Below are 22,157 nucleotides of genomic sequence, written 5' to 3'. Positions count from 1 at the left end.
GTTACACTATAGTCTAATGTAGGAATATCACTAAATTACGTGTATTCTATTACATTTAATAAAGCCCATGAAAAGACGTGCAGGTTGCTCCTATTTAGAGAAAATACCTGTATGAAATTTCTGGAACGAATCACAATATTATGTGCCCATGGGCACAAACTAGAGTATACCTCTTATTTTTACACAGGGATATGTTGTTGGCATACAGTCTGCTTGCATGTGAGCAGTTTGTGTGTCTATTATATCGTGGTCTATATTACATGTAATGTCTTGGCGTTAGCAGACCTCAATAGTACAATATTTGGGGGTGATTTTCTTTTTAATCAATTAATTTATATATACAGTCAAACTATACAGTTATTGTAAGCCTTGCACATGTACAGTAACTCAGTAAGGGTCGTGTCACATTGGCTCTTTTCACTCCAAAGTAAATCATTCATTGCTTTTAGGATGTCACACAGGCATTATAAATCACTCCAGCAGTAATAACTGTAGTGTTGGGATAATGGTCCAAGGAGCACAATAAAGTTGCCGTCCAATTAAAATAAGTACATAATGTTTGAATAGATTTGTGTCACCCATTAAACACTGCTTACACGCTGTGAGATGTAAGAGTGCCTCTCTTTCCCAGCTTCCACAATAACGCTATTAGGCTGAAGCGCCTATTATCCTGGAAAAGAGCTAGTGCTGATATCGCCAAACTGACACTACCCACATTTTATAATTACTTGTAACGCTAATATCAACATAAATGCAACATCTACTCAGTACTTTAACTCATACTCACCAGGGCAATAACAGTAGCACCTGCCCCAGCACAGGCCACAATGAAGAGATGGTAGGACATGTAGAACTGGGAAGGGAAATCAGAGAGGCAATTGAGGTTAATCATAATATAAAGCAAAACACAACACAAACACCTAGGAGTCTATTTCCAAACACATGATAAATCATGACAAGTGTTGCCTGGCATGCCCTGAGTATTCCCACAGTGCTTTGAAATGCAATTTATTGCTGACCAAAACATACATCCCACAGGCGCAGTCTAGATGCTCATATGTGGAAGACATGAAGAGCCACACACCTAGCCTCAATGAGCCATGCGGTGCGAGATGCCGGGTGCGAGTGAACTACCTGGTCCCTTGCGCCAATCGTGCCTTTTTTAACCCAAAAATATATGTCTTCGTCACAATGCGATGCCATTAAGACATACCATGAGACTGCACAGATTAATCTCATATGCGACACTAGTAGCTCTGCGTACAACTGAATCTGTACACGAAGCTCAATGGTACTTGGGGTGGAAAAAAGCCGCAGGCACTGCACTAGTATACAGATTCAGACCTAGTTGCACACAAATATAAAAGTGTTGCATATCAAATTAATCAGTGCAGTCACCTGGTGCGTCTTAGTTCCATTGTATTGTATTGTGGCTCAGATGCATTTTTGGGTGAAAAAGACGCTTGACACAGCGCTACTGCAGCAATGGTGTATGAGGCAGGGATTAAAATGGGCTGGAACAGGGCGGAACTGTGTTCTGTCACTTCTATTGGGAGACTGAACCAGTTCCGCCTCCTCCAGTCCACCTCAGCCCGGCGCCCATTGACATTTTGTTACCAGCGGGTGCCCAGCTCCTTCCCCACAGCGGCAGCATGAGGCTGGAGCTCACTCCTGAGCTCCGGCTCCTGCACTATGGGAGAGGCATCATGACGTCTCTCCCATAGTTCAGAGGAGCAGCCAGGCAGACTGGACGACAGCGGACACAGGAGTGGGGCTTGAGGTAAGTATTGGTTTTTTTTGTGTGTGTGCGCACTATTACAGGGGGCATTACTACAGGGGGCATTACTGCAGGAGACACTATTACAGGGGGCATTACTGCTGAAGGGCGCATTACTACTTGGGGCATTACCACTGGGAGCACTACTACAGGGGGCATTAATACATGGGGCACTACATAGGGAGCACCACTCCTGGGGACACCGCATAATGGCACCACTATAGGCTCTGCATAAGGGGCACTACCACTGTGGGTATTATGTGTAAGGGGCACTACTGCTGTGGGCATTGTATAAGGGTCAATACTGCTGTGGGCAGTATGTGTATTAGAGGCACTACTACTATGGGCATTGTGTATAAGGGGCACTGCTGTGTATCATAACATGAATAAGGGACACTTGCTATGTGGTGTAATGTGAATCAGGGGCACTATGTGCTATGTAATGTGAATAAGATTGTGCTACTGTGTGATGTAATTTGAATTGGGAATACTATTGTGTGACCACGCCCCTTTCATTTGAGACCACGCCTTTTTTTCTACAAGGAATCTCCGAGGGGGAGGGGGGAGGGGAGTTCCACCACTTCTCTAGGACCACTTTAAGTACTGGTATGAGGACATATGTAGGAATATAGATGGCTGCAATATATAAAAGTGTGTTAATAGTGTGCTTATCACCTGTAAGCACAATAAATAAATCATTGTAAGTGATATAGTGAGACTTCAATCCTCGACATTACCAAGAATAAAAAACCACAATGAAAAAAAGTTATTTACAGAGAAAGTCGGTATAACCGTCAAATAGCAAAAGAAAGGACCAGCGCTAAGAGCAGTCTACATGCCAAAGAAATTATAATTTTATCACATTATTATAAAATAAATTGAAAATATAAAAATATATCTCTGAAGTTAAGTCAGGAGTTAATATAATTTACTTTACAAATCTCAATGAAATAGCATACTGTATATGTCAGTAAAACGATTAAACCATCCCTGCATGCACTATTGATGAGGTATACTGAATGGGTGAACAAGTCTGCCCTACTCTATGCCAGTGGTTCTCAAACTTGGTCCTCAGGACCCCACACAGGTCACATTTTCCAGGTCACTCAGCATGTGCACAGGTGTATTCCTTACATTTTTTAATTAATTCACTTGCGATTGTGAGGATACCTGGAAAACATGCACTGTTTGGGGTCCTGCGGACAGAGTTTGAGAACCTTTGCTCTATGCAGTGAGAAACCTCTTTCTGTGTCCTGATATCACAGTGAGGGTATGGCCTTGACCTCCCGGGGCATGCCTAGATTATTAAACTATATGCCACCTCTAATTTCCTTCTCTGTTTAGAATAAATACTGTGCAGAGAGGGTGAGCTGCACTTACCTCACACTATTGCCAGCAGTAGTGACAAGCTAGAAGTTGATTGGGACTGTCATACCTAAATGAGGACAGCTGGGAATTAGGCAAATAATGCCGCCCCCCCCTTATAATATGGTATTAGAAGTTACCAGTGAAATCTGAAGGCCTCATTTCTTTTATTTTTCTTAAAGTGGTCACAGTTCACCAGTGTCTTCTAATGTACTGTTTTCAAACTAAAGGGTACAGTTATTCCATAAAATACATGTAGTAGATTCTGACAGGGGCATTAAAACTACTTTATTTAATTTTTTATTACCATCTTTTTCTTTTAGAATACAACTGTCTGACATGTGATTTGTGGGTAGACGCTGACCTCTGTATTTTGTGGAAAGATTCTGTGAGAGGTGATGGTTACTAGTGCAGGGCTGGGTGATGATTATACTTATTAGGCCCAATCACTAAATGGCAGAAACTATGATGGAGGAATGAAAGATGAAACAGAAGCTGTAGGTACAATTGTGTATGAACAATAGTGGCATGGTAAAATATATTGGCTAAGATGGACACCATACAGTAAAAGTAATATATGATGACTTATATCACCCCCACACATAACTAGTTGCAAAAAGGCTATATTTACTCCCACCACTTCCATGCTGCATTAACTGCAGTACAAAACATTCAGAATTAGGACTTCTATTTCAGGTGATATTACACCTTAGTACCATAGATGTGTGCACAGGCACACTCTAATGCTGTCAAATAGTTACAAACTTGTGGGAGCGGGGGGTTCCAGTTGCTTGGAAATCCACTGCAGCCCAGTACGTTCTCTTGTCAAAATAGAAAATCAGTTCTGCACTCAGAGAGGACTGATGGGGATAAAGTGTGCAGGAAGCATGAGAGACAGACAGAAGAGTTTGCCTCTGATATGTACACTGCCAGATGGAATAAGGTAAATATGGAGGTAGGGCTCTTCATATAATGAGGGTGGGGGCTGGGCTATTAGTCTAATGGTGAAGGTTGGTGCTAATCATTTAATTTTAACTACGGAGAAATTAGAACAAGCCATCTGCTAGCTACGTCCCCTGGCTGCTGATAGACATCATCCCCCCCTCCCTGGCAGTGCACACCCTGCGCCTGTGCGTGGTATTGATCATAAAGAGCTTGTCACTAGTTAGGCTGAGAAACTGCTGTCTCAAAATTGTAACGTGGGAAGAATACCCTTGTGTCATTCAACAGGCAGCATCATACTTTATTATCAGTCTAAATACCTCATTGGTGCTGCAGATGTTTTCCAGAGCTGTTCCACAAGCTTTCCCAGGCAGGGCATTCCATGGGATAATACCTGTATGGAAAGAAACACAAGCATTCAGATTCACTGCAAACAGCTCAGCATAGTCTTCTCCATTTCTCCTCCCACTGGCCATCTGTGTTCCTTTACATGCACCCACACAAATGATTCAGTCTCTCTACAAACTGGCAGAATTAGATTTTCAGAAATGCACTGAATATGGCAAACTACCCTGACAAAAGCTAAACAGGCATTATATTCTACAGTAGATCACAGATTGGGGGAAACTATATAGGAAATTACCGGTCATTACTAAGTATGGCAGAACGCGGCCCTCAAGACACCCCAACAATTCAGTTCATCGCTGAAGTATGGGTTCTCTTTGCACAAGAGACACTTACATTTTAGTATCCCATTGTATGTTTTCCAAAATGATTCTTTTCATGCCTTAAGCAGTATAATATGAGAAAACCAATAAACATGAAGGGAAAGATAGTTTATATACCATATTGCCGAATGTCTACACAGATCTGATCCGATGAAGTTGTCAAGTTTACAGGCACCCCTTTGAGAACTTCACAAGACGCCCACATGTTGTAAAACATGAAAACAGGAACTGCAGAGAACCCAAATACTCCTAGCCAGGCCACACCAAGGATGTAGGTAAGAAACACAAACTAACAAGAAAGAAAAGCAATACATACATTAGTGTGTGACAACTATAAACAACATTTTAATTATATAATAATACTTACAAAATACAAGATTATAGTATACTAGGAAATTAATGGACCCAGCATCTGCCGAGTCACCTCAGCCGCCCCGCCTCCCCAGCAGCTCTCCCTGTCCCCAATTGTCCCTCCCAACCCCACCCCTCTTCTCTCCCATTGCTGCGGCATGTCGCACTTCATGTACACAGCGCACACGGTGGGAGCCGGGGAGCGTCCTGTGCATGTGCCACAGCCACAATTAGGTCATCACACAAATTGTGTGTAATGACTAGATTTAGTTTAAGGAGCAATTTTATAATAATAGACTAGTAAATGGACCAGTCATCTACTAGGTCACCTCAGTCGCTCCTACGATACCCCCTCCTGATATACTTACACCCCCCCCTCCCCACCCAAAAGCGGAGCACATACATTACACATAATGTGGGAGCACGCCATAAAGGTTAGATTGACGTGTATGCATGTGCCAGAGCCACGAGTAGGTCATGCAAATGTGATTACCTAGTTTTTAATCAGGATAGATTTTATAATGACATAGATTATTAATCTAAATATGCAAAAAAAAATATTTGAAGCAGAAGTTTTATAAAAGCAGTGTTTTGCATTTTAGCCCTTTCAGGAGGTAAGGATGAGCGGGAATCATCCTCAGCATATATCTAAAAAGTGCAAAGGACAAGTCCAATATGAATAATAACTAATTTGCTCAGGACCACAAAATAGTCCCTTTTGACTGCCTTTATGAAGTTCCATTAATACATTAGCTTTCAACATGGCGGTATGGTTATTTAAGCGCTCACCATTCCACTGATGCATCGTCCACACGCCGTAGTTTTAAATTCACTGTGCAATTCCTTCACTGCGCTGGTAGTATAGAAACCCTCTGCCAACAGAATGATTCCATACAGGAAGAAGAAAGATGCAATTCCATAGATAACATACTGCATTAACTGGATTCTGCAAAATAATAACATGCAAGTCTCACTCCATTCATCAAGCTTTATACTCTATAAGTATATAATTTGTTCCCCAAAATACCTAGATTACTAAAGTTTATTCTAAAAGCCAGTGAATACACTGACAACATGCTAGACTGTAGGCAATACATATTAAGTTTTTCTTTGTCTGTTATTGGATGAGGAAATGTATGGAGTACACACTTACTACATACTGAATTTCCTAATATTATGGGTAGAAATTAGATTTTCTTAAGGTCATAGAGTAGAGAGAACCCTTGTATATTGTGTGACAACGTTTCAGTCCAACAGAGGAATCCAACTTTCTCAAACCATAGACAGTAATAATTTACTCACACTGGTATCAATAAAATTGCCATAGTCCATAATCAGCGAGCTTGGAATAGAGCATTATTATTATGGTTTCCAGTGTTATCTTATATTAATCACAGGTGCTTTAACATACAAATTTCCATCTCTTAATTCGCTGTTTAACTGTCCACAAGCACGTGTATAGAATACATTGAAGGGCCCATTTTACATGTACTAAATTACTTGATATATGTATAGTATTGCTTGTACATGTACTGAATTACTTGATACATGTATAGTATTGCTTGTCACAGTTTGCTGCTTCAGTGTTTTTAGACCTTTTTGTCAGTTGTTACTATGGTATAATGAAGTAAAATGAAAAGCATTTCATAAGTATCAAAGGCATTTATTGACAATTACATTACGTTTATGCAAAGAGTCAATATTTGCAGTGTTGACCCTTCTTTTTCAAGACCTCTTCAATTCGCCTTGGCATGTGTAAATCAACTTCTAGGCCACATACTGACTGATGGCTGCCCATTCTTGCCTAATCAATGCTTGGAGTTTGGGAATGGGATTAAGGTCTGGGGAGTTTCCTGGCCATGGACCCCAAAATTTCGATGTTTTGTTCCCCGAGCCATTCAGTTATCACTTTTGCCTTATGGCAAGGTGCTCCATCATGCTGGAAAAGGCATTGTTCATCACCAAACTGTTCTTGGATGGTTGGGAGAAGTTGCTCTTGGAGGATGTTTTGGTACCATTCTTTATTCATGGCAGTGTTCTTAGGCAAAATTGTGAGTGAGCCCACACCCTTGGCTGAGAAGCAACCCCACACATGAATGGTCTCAGGATGCTTTACTGTTGGCATGACACAAGACTGATGCTAGCGCTCACCTTTCCTTCTCCGGACAAGGGTTTTTCCAGATGCCCCAAACAATCTGAAAGGGGATTAATGTGAGAAAATAATTTTACCCCAGTCCTCAGCAGTCCAATCCCTTTACCTTTTGCATAATATCAGTCTGTCCCTGATGTTTTTCCTGGAGAGAAGTGGCTTCTTTGAGGCAAAAACTTTTGGAGGATGGCCTGGTGTCAAGAAAGGCAGCACTGTGCGCGAAGATGCACTCACACATGCCTACTGCCATTCCTGAGCAAGCTCTGCACTAGTAGTGCCCCGATCCTGCATCTGAATCCACTTGAGGAGACTGTTTTGGCGCTTGCTGGATGTTCTTGGGCGCCCTAAAGCCTTCTTCACAACTATTGAACCTCTCTACTTGAAGTTCTTGATGATCCAATAAATGGTTGATTTAGGTGCAATCTTACTAGCAGCAATATCCTTGTCTGTGAAGCCCTTTTTGTGCAAAGCAATGATGACTGCACGCGTTTCCTTGCAGGTAACCATGGTTAACAGAGGAAGAACAATGATTTCAAGCTCCACCCTCCTTTTAAAGCTTCCAGTCTGTTCTTCTTACTCAATCAGCATGACAGAGTGATCTACTTATCCTCGTCAATACTCTCATCTGTGTTAACCATAGATTCACTGACATGTCATCAGCTGGTCCCATTGTGACTGGGCTGAAATGCAGTGGAAATGTTTTTGGGATTAAGGCCCTGATTCAGAGCCGGACGCTCTGACAGAGCGCTCGCTCTGAATCAGGGCCGTCCTTATCTTTTTTAAGAGCGGCCTTCTGGCCGCTCGCATAGCTGTGGGTGACCACACACAGCTATAGCGAACGGCCAAAATGATGGTCGCGATGGTCAAGACCATCGCGACCATCGGGCTTGCGACAAGACCCTTGCAGTAGGGTCTCTTTGCCGCAAGCCCTGGAGTGCTTTTGGCTCTATCAGAGCCAAAAGCACTCCCACTGACATCACTAGTGAAGTCAGTGGGGCCGGCCCCTTACGGTAGGCGTTCCCATAGGTAAGCCTCCGTCTGGGCAGCCACGCCCCCGGCACGCCCACCAAAGGGGGCGTGCTGTCAATCACCATCGACAGCACGCCCCCTTTGGTGAGAGACCCATAACGACGGCTTGGCCGTCGTTATTCGGGTCTCGCGCATGCGCACAGGGCCGGATTAAGGTCTGTGGGGGCCCCTGGGCAACAAATTTGTGGGGGCCTCTATATAAACGCTATATATGTATATATGTGTGTATATATATATATATATATATATATATATATATATATAAAAATAAAAAAGAAATATGCCCGCGCTCGGTTTTACCCATATCATACATGGTACCAGCAGCATGGCAATATTAATGCCATATATGTATACAAAACAGAGAAACTTTTGCTATCGGCGCTAACAATAATATACTGCAAATTTATGTGTGTGCAGCAAATAAAACAAAGGGGATTTTGTCATGATTTGATCAAAGCACTTAAGCCAGCAGCCCAGCATCAAGGGACCCCATTTTTCTGTAGCAAATTTGTGGGGGCCTCTATATAAGCGCTAATATATATATATATATATATATATATATATATATATATATATATATATATATATATATACATACATACATACATACATACACATACATACACACACACACAGTATATCTGTATATATAACTATACACACACACTCATATATAGGTATTAGTGTGTATATACACACATATATACATATACTGTGTGTGTAAGCACACTATATACATTTTATATATATATATATATACTTATACATACACACACACACACACATACAGTATATATGGCTATATACATATACGTGTGTGTGTGTGTATATACACACTAAGGACTACAGTACCATGACTCACCTCTGCTTTATGTTGGAGTGGCGCCTCGGCTCTCTCTGACTGTCACTGATGACTGCGGCCACCGAGGAGCTTCTTACAGTCAGAGTCTCCCAAGATGATGACGTCAAATCTCGCGAGACTCTGCCTGTAGAAAGCTCCTCGGCGACCGCTGTTAGGTAACAGCCGCCAACAAGAACAATAGCAGCGCCGGCGACAGCTAAATGCTGTTAATAGCAGCAGAGACTCTGGGTAGTGTGTGGGGGCCCCGGGACGATCGCCCCCTTCGCTCACCCTATAATCCGGCCCTGCATGCGCACGACGGAGCCGCCTCCGTCGTGCGCATGCGCACTTGAGCAACATCGACCCGCTTGCTAGCACTCACGAGCGGGTCTGAATTAGGCCCTAAGTTCATTGTCATGGCAAAGAGGGACTTTGCAATTAACTGCAATTCATCTGATCACTCTTCATGACATTCTGGAGTATATGCAAATTGCCATCATAAAAACACTGAAGCAGCAAACTTTGTGAAAACCAATACTTGTGTCATTCTCAAAACTTTTGGCCATGGCTGTAGATAGGCACTTTGAGTCATCTATTGGAATCCGAGCAGACAATTTATGTCTGTTCAGCCAAGCAATATATGGTCATCTACTAACAAAATTGCATTTTATTTTGTAGCAAATGGTGTGTGGGCATGAAATGTAAAGGTTCATGCTCTGATTAACATTTAAAGTAAATGATTGTGAATAAATTGGTCTATTTGGCATTTTAGCTCAGTGGTGTCTGTACTTACACTTCAGTCAGGAGGGCATGGTCACTAGGAGTGGAGGAGAAGTGCTGTTCAAGGATGGTTAGTGTTCCAGTGAGGGCCACATGACCACAGCCACAGAAGAGAGCTACTCCAGAGAAGCACAAGATGGTGGCCACCAGTGAAGCATATGGAACTCCTCCCAAGCACTTAATGCAGCATTCAAAGCAACCTGTACACAAAGAGAGAACACACTCTGGTGAGTGGAAACACTGACTACATCACACATACAGCAGCTATTTGTCTCAAGCTGTGCTGCAGCTGCAAGCAGTCTTCCTCTGTTAGGAATCTAGGTCATTTATACATAGATTCCAAAGATACAATGTTGTGAACAGAGAAAAGAAAAATGCAAAATGTCTAAAAATCGCCAAGAAACTCTACAACCAGACAGCACTGTAGTCCATGAGTTAGGCGTATCTGCTCATGTACAGACTTAGCTCATGGAAAAGGTTTAAATTGCCTGTTTGTGTATATATTCTAAACACTTCAAGGTGCTTTCAAATTCCCACCGCATAAATCTAGCAAATAAGTATGCTGAGGTTTCAAACTCGTTTTACAAGAGGTGATGGCAGACAAAACAAGATACACTGATAGAATGTGTGCAGTCTGACATTAATACCATGCTTCATAGACCCTGAGGATGACCTTCCATCACTCTAATCTCCTGCAATAGTCACTCTAAGTCTGACACTCCCAAACACACTGCCCTCTTTTGTATATTACAGAAAGGCGTCTAACCCATTTACATGAATTTTACAGAGACAACTACTGTATACACACTGTATGCATCAGTATTACAGGGCATTATTAATTTCACTTTAAAAGAACATTTGTAATTTTACAGCCAGCCAGAATTCCCTTAGGGTAAGAAGAGGGGTGTCTTGGGACATAACCATAGCCAATACATGCTACACAATAGACACTCTGTTCCAATGGTGCAAGCAGAGACTAAAAGAGGACACTAAATTGCCAGTAAACTAGATTGTTCTTAGTACTTTCTAATCACGATTTCACTTTAAAAGGACGTGCCGTTTTAGGGGGTGATTTTTACCCCCTGCATTTGGCCGCTTTTGCAATCGGAAATGGAAATCCTAGTTATCTTTAATATTTGCAGGTACCCCTTCAAAAATAAGAGTTATGGTAGACTTACCATTGATAACTATTTTTCTTCAAAGTCCATAGAGTCCACAGGGATACCACGGGGATAAAATGGTTGGAGTGATCCGGGCACCAAACAGTTGAGCTTTTAGCTCCCAGGATGCCTCATATCCTCCTCCATATATACCCTACCCTCGGCCACAGGCATTCAGTTCTGTAAACAAGCCCAAGGCAGGAGAAGGAAGAACATTTGTACACTAGAAACTCTCTCAGAAAATTAGGGAATCTGTGCCCGAAAAAAAAAATTACCCAATTAAGCAAGGTGTGTCAGGGTGTGTACCCTGTGGACTTTGAAGAAAAAGAGTTATCAATGGTAAGTCTACCATAACTCTTATTCTTCTTCAGGGTCCATAGGGATCCACAGGGATACCATGGGAATGTCCTAAAGCAGTTCCCCTAAGGGTGGGGGATGCTCCTGAGCAGAAAGGACAACTCATTGCCCAAAAGGAAGCATCCTGAGAGGCAAAAATATCAAAGGCGTAGAACCTAAGAAAAGTGTGGACAGAAGACCATGTGTTGCCTTGAACAAATGTTCAACATAGGCACCACGATGAAACATGAAACGCCCACGATGCTTTCACAGACAGTAGAATATGCTGTCGCAGTGTTTGGGAGCGGGAGATAAGACTTAGTGTAAACCTGGGAGATAGTCATACGTAACCATCAAGCCAGAATTTGATTGTTGGCTGGCCATACTCGTTTGTAAAAACCATATACCAAAAGAGAATCTCATTTTCTAACACAGTTTGTACGCTCCACCTAGATACAGAGAGCATGAACCATATCCAGGAAGATTTCACCTACAGAAAGATCTGAAGACTGAAAAAGCTGGAACCACAATTTCTTCATTCCTGGTGTAAAAAAAAAAAAAAAAAAAAAAAGAGGCAACAATAAAGTGCTGCTAAACCAGAGACTCTGCGTGCAGAAGAGATAGGGAGGAGAAAAAATGTCTTCGCTGTCAACCTCTTCCAATCTACAGAGTCCAGAGGTACCAATGGGGTACTTGAAGCCCCTTGAGAACCAAAGACAAATGCCATGGTGCTCTCGGTGGTACAAAAGGTGGCAGAATTCTTTTTTTTCAGGGGGTTCTCAGAGTTCAAACATCCGACAAAGAAGCAATTCTCTTCTGGAACCAGACTGACAGCGCAGAAACCTGCACTCCAGGGTGGCTAGGCAAAGACCAAAGTCTAACCCAGCCTAGAAAAAATAAGTACCCGGAAAACACTAAAACCCTAGGTTCATACTTGTGGAGGTAAACAGAGTCGCAGTGCATGCGTCTTAATACAGACACTCAGCACTGCTAACTCAAAAACATTGAAAATAAAAGATTGGGACTGCCTGAGCTGTCCCGTTACAAAGGTGCATCTGAATCCTGCCGCACCAAACGAACAACTGAATGCCGGGGTATATATGGAGTAGGACCAGAGTCATCCTGGGAGCTGAAAGCTCAACTGTTTGGTGCCTGGATCACTCCAACCACATTATCCTCATAGTATCCCTATGGATCCCTATGGACCCTGAAGAAGAAATGGGTGTATTTGGGGGATATTCTTCCTTTGTTACAGAAATATGCCCCTTAGGGTGTTTGACTAGAGACAGATCACCCTTTTCTTCTTCAGGGTCCATAGTGATCCACAGGGATACCATGGGGGAAATGTGTTTGGAGTGATCCAGGCACCAAACAGTTAAGCCATCAGCTCCCAGGATGCCTCTGGTCCTACTCCACATATACCCCGCCCCTGGCTACAGGCATTCAGTTTTGCGTTTGGTGCAGTAGAATTCAGACACACCTTTTTATAACAGGGGGGCTGCTCAGGCAGTCCCAAGCTTCTTATTTTACTTTAGAGCAAGCAGCATTAGGCCATCGGGGCAAGACAGTCTAGCGTCGGGGACAGTGGCGGCAGCCATGTATAAGGCCAGTGCACACAAGGGTTATTACAGCATAGGGGAGGTAGGATCTCCCCAGCAGCCCCTCACCCAGCCACTGAACTTATGTAAGCAGCATGGAGTAACCCGGATAAACGGTTCCATGTTACAAAGAGAAGGTACTAAGTGGGAAGTCCCTCCTACTGTGGATGCTCATGTGACACATTTAGTCAAGAGTGCTACATTGCCTATACCGTCAGCATCCTCCCTTAAAGATCCTACAGATAGAAAACTTGAAACATGTCTTAAATCAGTGTTTTCATTGTCTGGAGCTGTTACTCTGCCATCTATGGCTGCGGCTTGGACAGCCAAGGCTGTTGAATAATGGACGGGAGCATTGGAGTATACTCTACCAAATGCTACCAGAGAACATTTGTCATATCTCCCAAATACAGGAAGCGGCCTCCTATTTGGTAGAAGCTGCAATAGATGCTGGGCTCCTGGCTTCTAAAGCATCAGCAGCTTCGGTTGTGGCTTGTAGGGCCCTTTGGTTAAGATCCTGGAAAGCAGATACAGGATCCAAAAAAGCTCTGGAATCCTTACCTTTTTATGGAAACATACTTTTTGGAGCAGAATTATATAAGATAGTGGCTCTGGCAGCTTCAAAATCTATAGGTCTGCCATCAACAGCTACATCAAAGTCTAGGCAGTCTTCTTTTCAGTCCTTTCCACCTCAGGGAAGAGCAAAAGGACAGTCTTACCCCAGACCGTATAGTTTTGCAGGACCACCAAGCTAAGATGTCCAGCCTCTAAGCCGGACAACAAACCCTCGGCCTGATGGGGTGGGCCGCCTCCTGGGATATCAACTTCATCAATTTGCGGACCACTGGCATCAAATAACAGACGCCTGGGTCCGAGAAGTTGTCTCTCCGGGGTATGCCCTCACTTTCTAGAGGCATCCTCCCCAGAAATTTTTTTGCACAACTCCCATCAGATTCTATTAAGGCCTTGGCACTCCAGGAGGCAATTTGCTCCCTGCTGAAGTCAGGGATGATAATCCTGGTTCCTGTGGAACAATAAGGAAGGGGTTATTATTCCAATCTATTTTCGGTTCAGAAACCAAAATGGGTCTCATCGCCCCATTCTAAATCTGGAAACCCTCAGTAAGTTTATCCGTGTACCCAAGCTCCGTATGGAAACTTCGGTCAATTATTTTGGCAATGGAACCTGGGGAATTTATGGCTTCCCTATACATTCAGGATACATATCTACATGTGCCTGTTACGCCATCCAACTAACAATTTCTACGTTTTGCTGTCCTGGAACGACATTACCAATTTCAGGCACTGCCCTTTGGTCTATCAACGTGACCTTGGGTCATCGCCAAAAAAATAGCTGGTTATGATGCCCTACCTCAGGCGTCAGGGAATCAGAATACGGCCATACTTGGATGACCTTCTGATATTGGCACAGTCTCCAGCTGTTCTGCAACACCATCTCCAACTGACCATTGCCTGGCTACAGAAGTACAACTGGATGATCAATTGTAAGAAATCCTCTTTCTCCAATACATCAGATGGTACATCTGGGGGCACTTCTGGATTCTCAGGCACATAGGGCATTTCTGCCAGAGGACAAGATTTCGACCCCAATATTGCGAGTACCCAAGCGAAGGATATCCATTCTATCAGCGATGCAGGTCCTGGGGTCAATGGAGTCCACCTTCGGCATGATGGAGTATGCTTAATTCCATTCCAGGCCTCTGCAACAATTGATTCCTGGTGGAACGGGTAGTATCATCTAATACGATCTCAAAGGATCCTTCTAACTCCGGAGGTTCGTCTCTCTCTCTCATGGTCGCTAAATCTGGACAAGGATCGCCCATTTTGGATTCCAAATTGGGTGCTCTTCACCACGGATGCCGGTCTTCATGGATGGGGGGCGTTGACAGGTTGTGCAGGTTGTCATACCTTTCACAGAAGATGGACAAAATCAGGAAAGTCATCTGCCCATAAACATCCTGGAGCTGCGCACAGTATACAAAGCGCTAGTCCTGGCATAGGACCTACTCCAACACGACTACAGTAGCCTATCTCAATCATCAGGGAGGTACGCAAAGTCATGCAGCTATGAAGGAAGTGACAAATATTCTGATCTGGGCAGAACGTCATCTTCCGGCTATCTCGGCAATATTCATCCCGGGAGGCCTCAAGTGGGAAGCGGACATCCTAAGTCGTCATGACATACACAGATGAGAGAGGGCTCTCTCCATCCAGGGATTTTTAAACTTCTGGTAAACAAATGGGGCCTACCAGACATGGACTTCATGGCATCACATCACAACTACAAGGTTCCAAGCTATGGGTCCAGGATCAGAGACTCCTCAGCAGCCTTTGTGGGCGCACTGGCAGTATCATCTAATACGGTACTACAGGATCCTTCTCACTCCGGAGATTTGTCTCTCTCGTGTGGTGGCTACATATGGATCATCTGCATAAAGGTCGCCCATTCTGGATCCAATATTGGATGCTTTTCACCATGGACGCCAGTCTTCGTGGATGGGGAGTGATGATCAGTCATCACACCTTTCAGGGAAAATAGACAAATCAGGAAAGTCATCTGCCCATAAACATTCTGGAGCTTCAAGCAGTATACAAAGCTCTTGTCATGGCACAGGACCTGTTCCCTTGCAGGCCGGTCCAGATCCAGTCAGACAACGTGACCACAGTAGCCTATCTCAATCGTCAGGGAGACACGCAAAGTCATGCAGCTATGAGGGAAGTGACAAACATTCTGGTTTTGACAGAACGTCATCTTCTGGCTTTCTCTGCAATATTCATTCCGGGAGTCCTCAATTGGGAAGCGGACTTCCTAAGAAGTCGACATACACGTCGAAAAGTGGGTTCTCTTCTTGGGGGTTTTTCGACTCCAGGTGGACAAATGGGACCTACAGACATAGATCTCATGGTATCATGTCACAACCACAAGGTCTCCAGGTACGGGTCCAGGACCAGAGACCCCTCAGCCGCCTTAAGGGGTGCACTGGCAGTAAGATGGGACTTCAAGCTGGCGTATCTCTTTCCTCCGATTTACCTCATCCCAAGGGTCCTCAGGTAATTCAAGCAGGAAGGTGGCACAGTAATACTAGTTCACCGACATACGAAATCTATCAATAGAAACTCCGTTTCCTCTTCCTCTATGGCCGGACCTGTTAGTGCAGGGTTCCAGCCTGCATCCGGACTTAACTAGTCTGTCCTTTATGGGGTGGCTCTGAAGGCTTCCATCTTAAAAGCCAAAGGTTTATCCAGCTCTGTGATTTAAATAATGCTTGGTGCAGAGTTTGGTATTCTTTTGGTCAATGGTGTTCCCACAGAAAGTATGATCCTAAGGTTTTTAGTGTTTCCTGGGTACTTGCTTTTCTCCAGGCTGGGTTAGACCTCGGTCTCCGTCTGGCCACTCAGAGTACAGGTTCTGCGCTCAGTTTGGATCCAGCGAAAGATTGCTTCTCTGCCGAATGTGATAATTTTTTTTTTCCAGGGTGTTCTCAGAGTGCTGCCACCCTTTGTCCCACTGGTGGCACCGTGGGAAATGTCTTTAGTTCTCAAGGAGTTACAAGCTCCCCCATTTGAACCTCTGGACTCAGTGGATTTGAAGTGGTTGACAGTGAAAACACTTTCTCCTTGCTATCTCTTCTGCACGCAGAGTCTCTGATTTGGCAGCGATCTCTTGTCGCTCCCCCTTTTTGATTTTTCACCAGGATAGAGCTATTCTCCGTACATGGGAGAGTTACTTTCCTAAAGTAGTGTCCTGTTTTCATGTCAATGAAGAGATTGTGGTTCCATCTTTTCAGTCTTCAGACCTTTCTGTAGCTGAAGCCTTCCCTGGATGTGGTTTGTGCTCTCCGCATCTATGTGGATCGTACAAACTCTACAGACGCTCTTTTTGTGTTATATGGTTTTCACAAATGAGGCTTACCAGCTAATAAACAAACTCTGGCTCGATGATTTCATATGACTATCTCTCAGGTTTACACGCAGACTGATCTCCCTGTTCCAAACACGGCGACAGCACATTCTACCTGGTCTTTGGAACATCATGGGCATTTCATCGTGGTGCCTCTGCTGAACAGTTGTGCAAGGCAGCCACGTGGTCTTCTGTCCACACTATTCTCAGGTTCTACGCCTTTGCCACTTTTGCCACTCAGGATGCTTCCTTTGGGCAGCGGTTTCACCTTTCTGCTCAGGACTGCCACCCCCCTTAGGGGAACAGCTTTAGGACATCCCCATGGTATCCCTGTGGATCCCTATCTACCCTGAAGAAGAATAAGAGTTATGGTAGACTTATCTTTGTTAACTCTTTTTCTTCAAAGTCCATAGGGTCCCACAGGGCACCCACCATGATGCACCTGGCTGCAATCTGTTAATTTTCTTTCGGGCACGCATTCTCTCATCTTGTATGAGTATGTTTCTGGTGTACATTGTTCTTCCTTCTCCTGCCTTGGGCTCATTTACAAAACTGAACGCCTGTGGCCAGGGGAGGGGTATATGTGGAGGAGGACCAGAGGCATTCTGGGAGCTGAAAGCTTAACTGTTTGGTGCCTGGATCACTCCAACCACATTTTCCTCATGGTATCCCTGTGGAGCCTATGGACGTTGAAGAAAAAAGTTAACAAAAGTAAGTCTACCATAACTCTTATTTTTACATCTCCTGCTAATTAGTGTGCCCCTAGTTTTGAATCAGGTGGAAGCAGAACAACCACTAGGGAAGGGGTGTAAAGCTGGGTACACACTGACAGATATATTGGCCAATATATCTGCTGCCCGTCGGCAAGTGTGTACACACGATATGTCTGTGAACTGCGTCATTCACAGACATATCGCATTGGCTGTGCTGCACAGCCGATGGATAGATATGTCTGCAAACATATCTCTCCATCGGCAAGTGTGTACAGGTACACACACACACACACACACACAGCAGCAGCCGCGGGGAAAGGGGCAGGACATACTCCCTACCCACCCACCGGGTCCTGCCGCCGGGACTCGGGGGCACATTCAGTGTGTATGAACGACCATCATCTGCAAATAGATTTGTCAGGTGTGTACCCACCAGTAGAGATAGAAGCGGTCTTATTAGGAGCAGATAAATAGAGACAAGTGGAAAGACACAGGCAGTTATATATGGGACGAGTGATGGGGAAAGATTGTGTTGTCAAACATCAAATCAGGATGAACCAAAAGTGCAAGCATCCATCTAGCTCTTTTTTTTCTAAAGTTTACATTTTACACAGGAGTACACATTCTGAATCACCTAAAAAGATATATTACATATAGTTTTTGGTCTATAAATTAAGTCCCAAGCCTTACAAGGTAATTGGAGTGCAACATTTAGTTTTACCATGTTTTGTGATGCATCACCCCCTCACCAAAGCACCTGTTTGTCTCTACAGTATTTAGCTCAGCACAAGGCACTGGGTATAGCTGTTTCATTCACCTGGAGCCTCCCACATACAGAAGGACGACAATATGGGTGTTACTATGCACATTCTTTGCTATGTGCATTTTCACTGAAATGGCAATGCTGAGTGCTCCACAAACTCCACATGCATATGGGAGGTCCATGTATCAGCACCACTTATTTGTTCAGGTGCCATATTCTATAAGGACGTCAGTAGAGACTATGGGGCATATTCAATTAGAGGCGAAAAGCAGTTTTCATCGGAAAAGTTTCGCCGATGACGTAATTTCGCCAGGCGAAAACTTATCCCCGTATTAAATTCCAAACACTTTTCGCGTTGGCTGAAATTCAATGCATTGGACTAGACGTAAAAGATTTGCCTATGAAAGCAGGCGGAAAAGAGTGCAGAATTGCGAATTTGGGGTGCAAAGGTGGGGAAACCACCCTGCACCCTAGGGACAGGCCCCCAAAGGTTAACTGTGTAAAAAAAAAATCCCCCCCAAAAATTGAACACCCCTAAATGACTTTGAAAATGGGGGTGAAAAAGTTCAAAGTTGTGGTACAAATGTAAAAAGTAGCAAAAGACTTTTGGGGGGTCTGCAAGTATGGGGGTGGTGTTTTTATGATTGCAGGTGCTTGCTGAAGGTGCGTTTTTTTAAAACCTCACTTTTGCTAATTGAAACCATGCTTGCACCCATTTTCATGTACCCCAAATTTGCTGGGACTAAGGCCCTCATTCAGAGCCGTACGCTCTGAGCAGAGCGCACGCTCTGAATGAGGGCCGGCCTCCATGAAAATGGAGCGTCCTCCTGGACGCTCGTATAGCTGTGGGTCACCACCCACAGGCTATACGAGCGTGCATTTTGATGGCCGCGATGGTCGTGACCATCGAAACTGCGAGCCGGAGCCTGCGGGTGAGGTTTTCAACCGCAAGCTCCGGAGTGATTTTGGCTCTATCAGAGCCAAAATCACTCCCACTGACATCACTAGTGATGTCAGTGGGCCGGCTTCTGATGGGAGGCGTTCCCGTGGGAACGCCCCCGTCAGGAAGGCACGCCCCCGGCACGCCTACCAAAGGGGGCGTGCTGTCAATCAACATCGACAGCACGCCCCCTTTGATCAGACACAACGAGCAAAGGACTTTCCTTCGCTCGTCGCGTCTGGCGCATGCGCACGACGGAGCTCCCTCCGTCGTGCGTATGCTCAGTCCAGAACATCGACCCACTTGCGAGCGGATAGCCGCTCGCGAGTGGGTCTGAATCAGGCCCTAAGTTTTTTTTTTTTTTAAACTGCTAAATGCTATTCTTCATCACTTGTGCAAATACGCAAATTAGCAGTGATTGAGAGCATTTAAGTACCCCAAATAGCTTCAGTAGGGCTATTCGGGGGCATCTACAATTATCCCCAATGTTGGTGCATCTTTTGGGGGGTGTCAGACTGATTTCCCCAAATCTGACAGCACTTTGCCTGTTTGAGTTTCGCCGGGTCCCATTTTCACGTCCTTTGGAATTGAATAGGGCAAAAAGTGGGCCGAGTACAAAAAGTTTGCGTCTCCAAAACATGCAAAGTCAGCGAAAAGTATGACAGGCGAAACCTGACTTTTCGCGTCTAAATGATTATGCCCCTATAAGAAGAATGGAAGGTTCTTAGGAAACATAACTGATATGAGCATCCTACCGAGTGATCCAATGAATATAAATGACTGCTCATTGATAAGGATGTACACCCGCAAGACGTGGCCTGCTCAGTAGCGAGGAGCTACAATAGCAGAACTTAGGACTTCCTGTTTCAGCAGCCACCTCTGTGGGCTCACTTTAAAGCCATAAATACAATTTGACAGGTTTGGAATATTAAAAAATGTGGAAAAGCTCAGTACATATTAATCTTAGGTTTTTTTTTGCGTGTTTCATATTGTGGGCATTAGAAGACATAATGAAACGTATACTGTGAAATACAAGGATATGAGATCTCACCTCAGTTCTGTGATCCCTGCAGTTTTCAGTCACTTCTATTATCCTTGTATGTCACAGAACGGATGGATTATCCCACATATCTGCGCTTCGCTGAATGCACGGTAAGTAACCCTAACCTTTGTGTGATACTAAACTAATAACAGCGGTGAATTTCTGGACTTGTTTGTTCCCTGTTTAGTAAGAGGAACGCAAAGTTACTGTAAAATGACTGTAGGTACAAGTTGTTTCTGGTTATAAACTATATATATATGCATATATATATATATATGCATATATATATATATGCATATATATATATATATATATATATATATATATATATATATATATATATATATATATATATATATATATATAGTCTCATTCCCAACATAAGTATAGACTTCTAAAAATGAAGTCACATTATCTTAGATCATATGCCTAATAAATGTGCGGTCTTCTAGTGCCTATACACACAGCGATGTGCTCACGATCAGCCCATGTGTACAATTTCTCCTGAAACTCTCCCCAGCAGCTCTGCACACGATTTGGTGTCCAATCTTCATACGATCTCTCCTACATCCAGACTTTTTACAGTGCATCGCGTCCTAGATTGTCAGATCTGCCCTACTGCACAGCAGATCTGACGATGCGATGTGCGACCAGCGGGGACGCGCATCGCGATCGTGAGTGGCGACTCACGATTTGGGGATTTTTTTACACGATCTGTCGTTCCAATGCGTCGGAATTGGCCAGATCGGGTATGTGTGTGGGCACCTTTAGATTTAGCAAAGATGCACAAACAAATCGCTACAAGTCAGGATTAGCCTAAGAGGCGGCACAGTATCTCAGTGACTAGCATTGCTGCGTCACAGCACTGAGGTCATGGGTTTGATGCCTTCCAGTGCCCTATCGGCATGTAGTTGTATATTCTCCCCATGTTTGTATAGGTTTCCTAGCACAATCCAAAAAGATACTGGTAAGATACTGGGTTCTCACAAAAAAATAAACCTAGTCCGTGTCTTAGGGAATATAGATTGTAAGCTCCACTAGGACAGGGACTGACGTGACTAAATATTCTCTGTAAAGCTCTGTGTAATATATGTGTGTGCTGTATAAATAACTGTTAATCAATAAATAATAGCTGGTAATATACTCCTGTTTACATTTAACACGGAAATCCTCAATAACAGTATTTCTAGAAACATGTACATGCCTTTGGTTTTCCTAGAATTAACATTTTTACACACCCATTCACAAGACAGTCCTATTAAACTCCAGAACAAGGCTGAACAGCTGAACAGTGTCTTCCCGTGCATGGATAAGACGGGTCATGTAAATATCAGTCAGCTAAAGCAAATATTTTACCATGGGAAGTATTGGTTAGCCAATGGTAGCAGGGGAGGCCCCACAGTTGTTATAGATTAAGTCTTCTTACAATGTATGGGAAGGGAAATTGTCTAAACAAATCACTTAGCATTGCAGAGCAGCCAAATACATCGCATGTGTTGGGTAAGAGTAGTGCACTTCACTTGCGGGTGAAAATTACTACTGGGAACGGGTTTCCTCTGCATTACCCAGCTGCTCTGACAAATCTCATAATAGTCACATTGAAGTACAAGTGAGAGAGATATTAAACATGCAAAAAGATTTCTTGTAATACCTATTTGCAAATGATCACCGTATCCAAAATATTTCAAATCAATATACGTTGCATGTAATGTGAAAATATTT

At 43.7% G+C, this 22,157-nt stretch overlaps 1 protein-coding gene across 6 annotated transcripts in view; it reads right to left on the bottom strand.

Annotated features, from left to right (window-relative positions):
* The window catches only part of GPM6B (glycoprotein M6B), a 128,585-nt gene that overhangs the window by 3,973 nt on the left and 102,455 nt on the right, over positions 1-22,157 (bottom strand). For all 6 annotated transcript variants that reach the window (XM_088481155.1, XM_088481158.1, XM_088481154.1 and 3 more), the window contains 5 exons: positions 9,976-10,162; positions 5,953-6,109; positions 4,930-5,101; positions 4,405-4,478; positions 788-853 (listed from right to left, as the gene is read on the bottom strand). In XM_088481155.1, the coding sequence (XP_088337281.1) occupies positions 788-853; positions 4,405-4,478; positions 4,930-5,101; positions 5,953-6,109; positions 9,976-10,162 (656 nt within the window). The remainder of the gene's footprint in view (positions 1-787; positions 854-4,404; positions 4,479-4,929; positions 5,102-5,952; positions 6,110-9,975; positions 10,163-22,157) is intronic.

The sequence above is a fragment of the Taudactylus pleione genome, unplaced genomic scaffold, assembly GCF_031769625.1.
Source record: "Taudactylus pleione unplaced genomic scaffold, aTauple2 ptg000265l, whole genome shotgun sequence".
NCBI lineage: Eukaryota > Metazoa > Chordata > Amphibia > Anura > Myobatrachidae > Taudactylus > Taudactylus pleione.
This window is presented reverse-complemented; position numbering and strand designations above follow the sequence as displayed.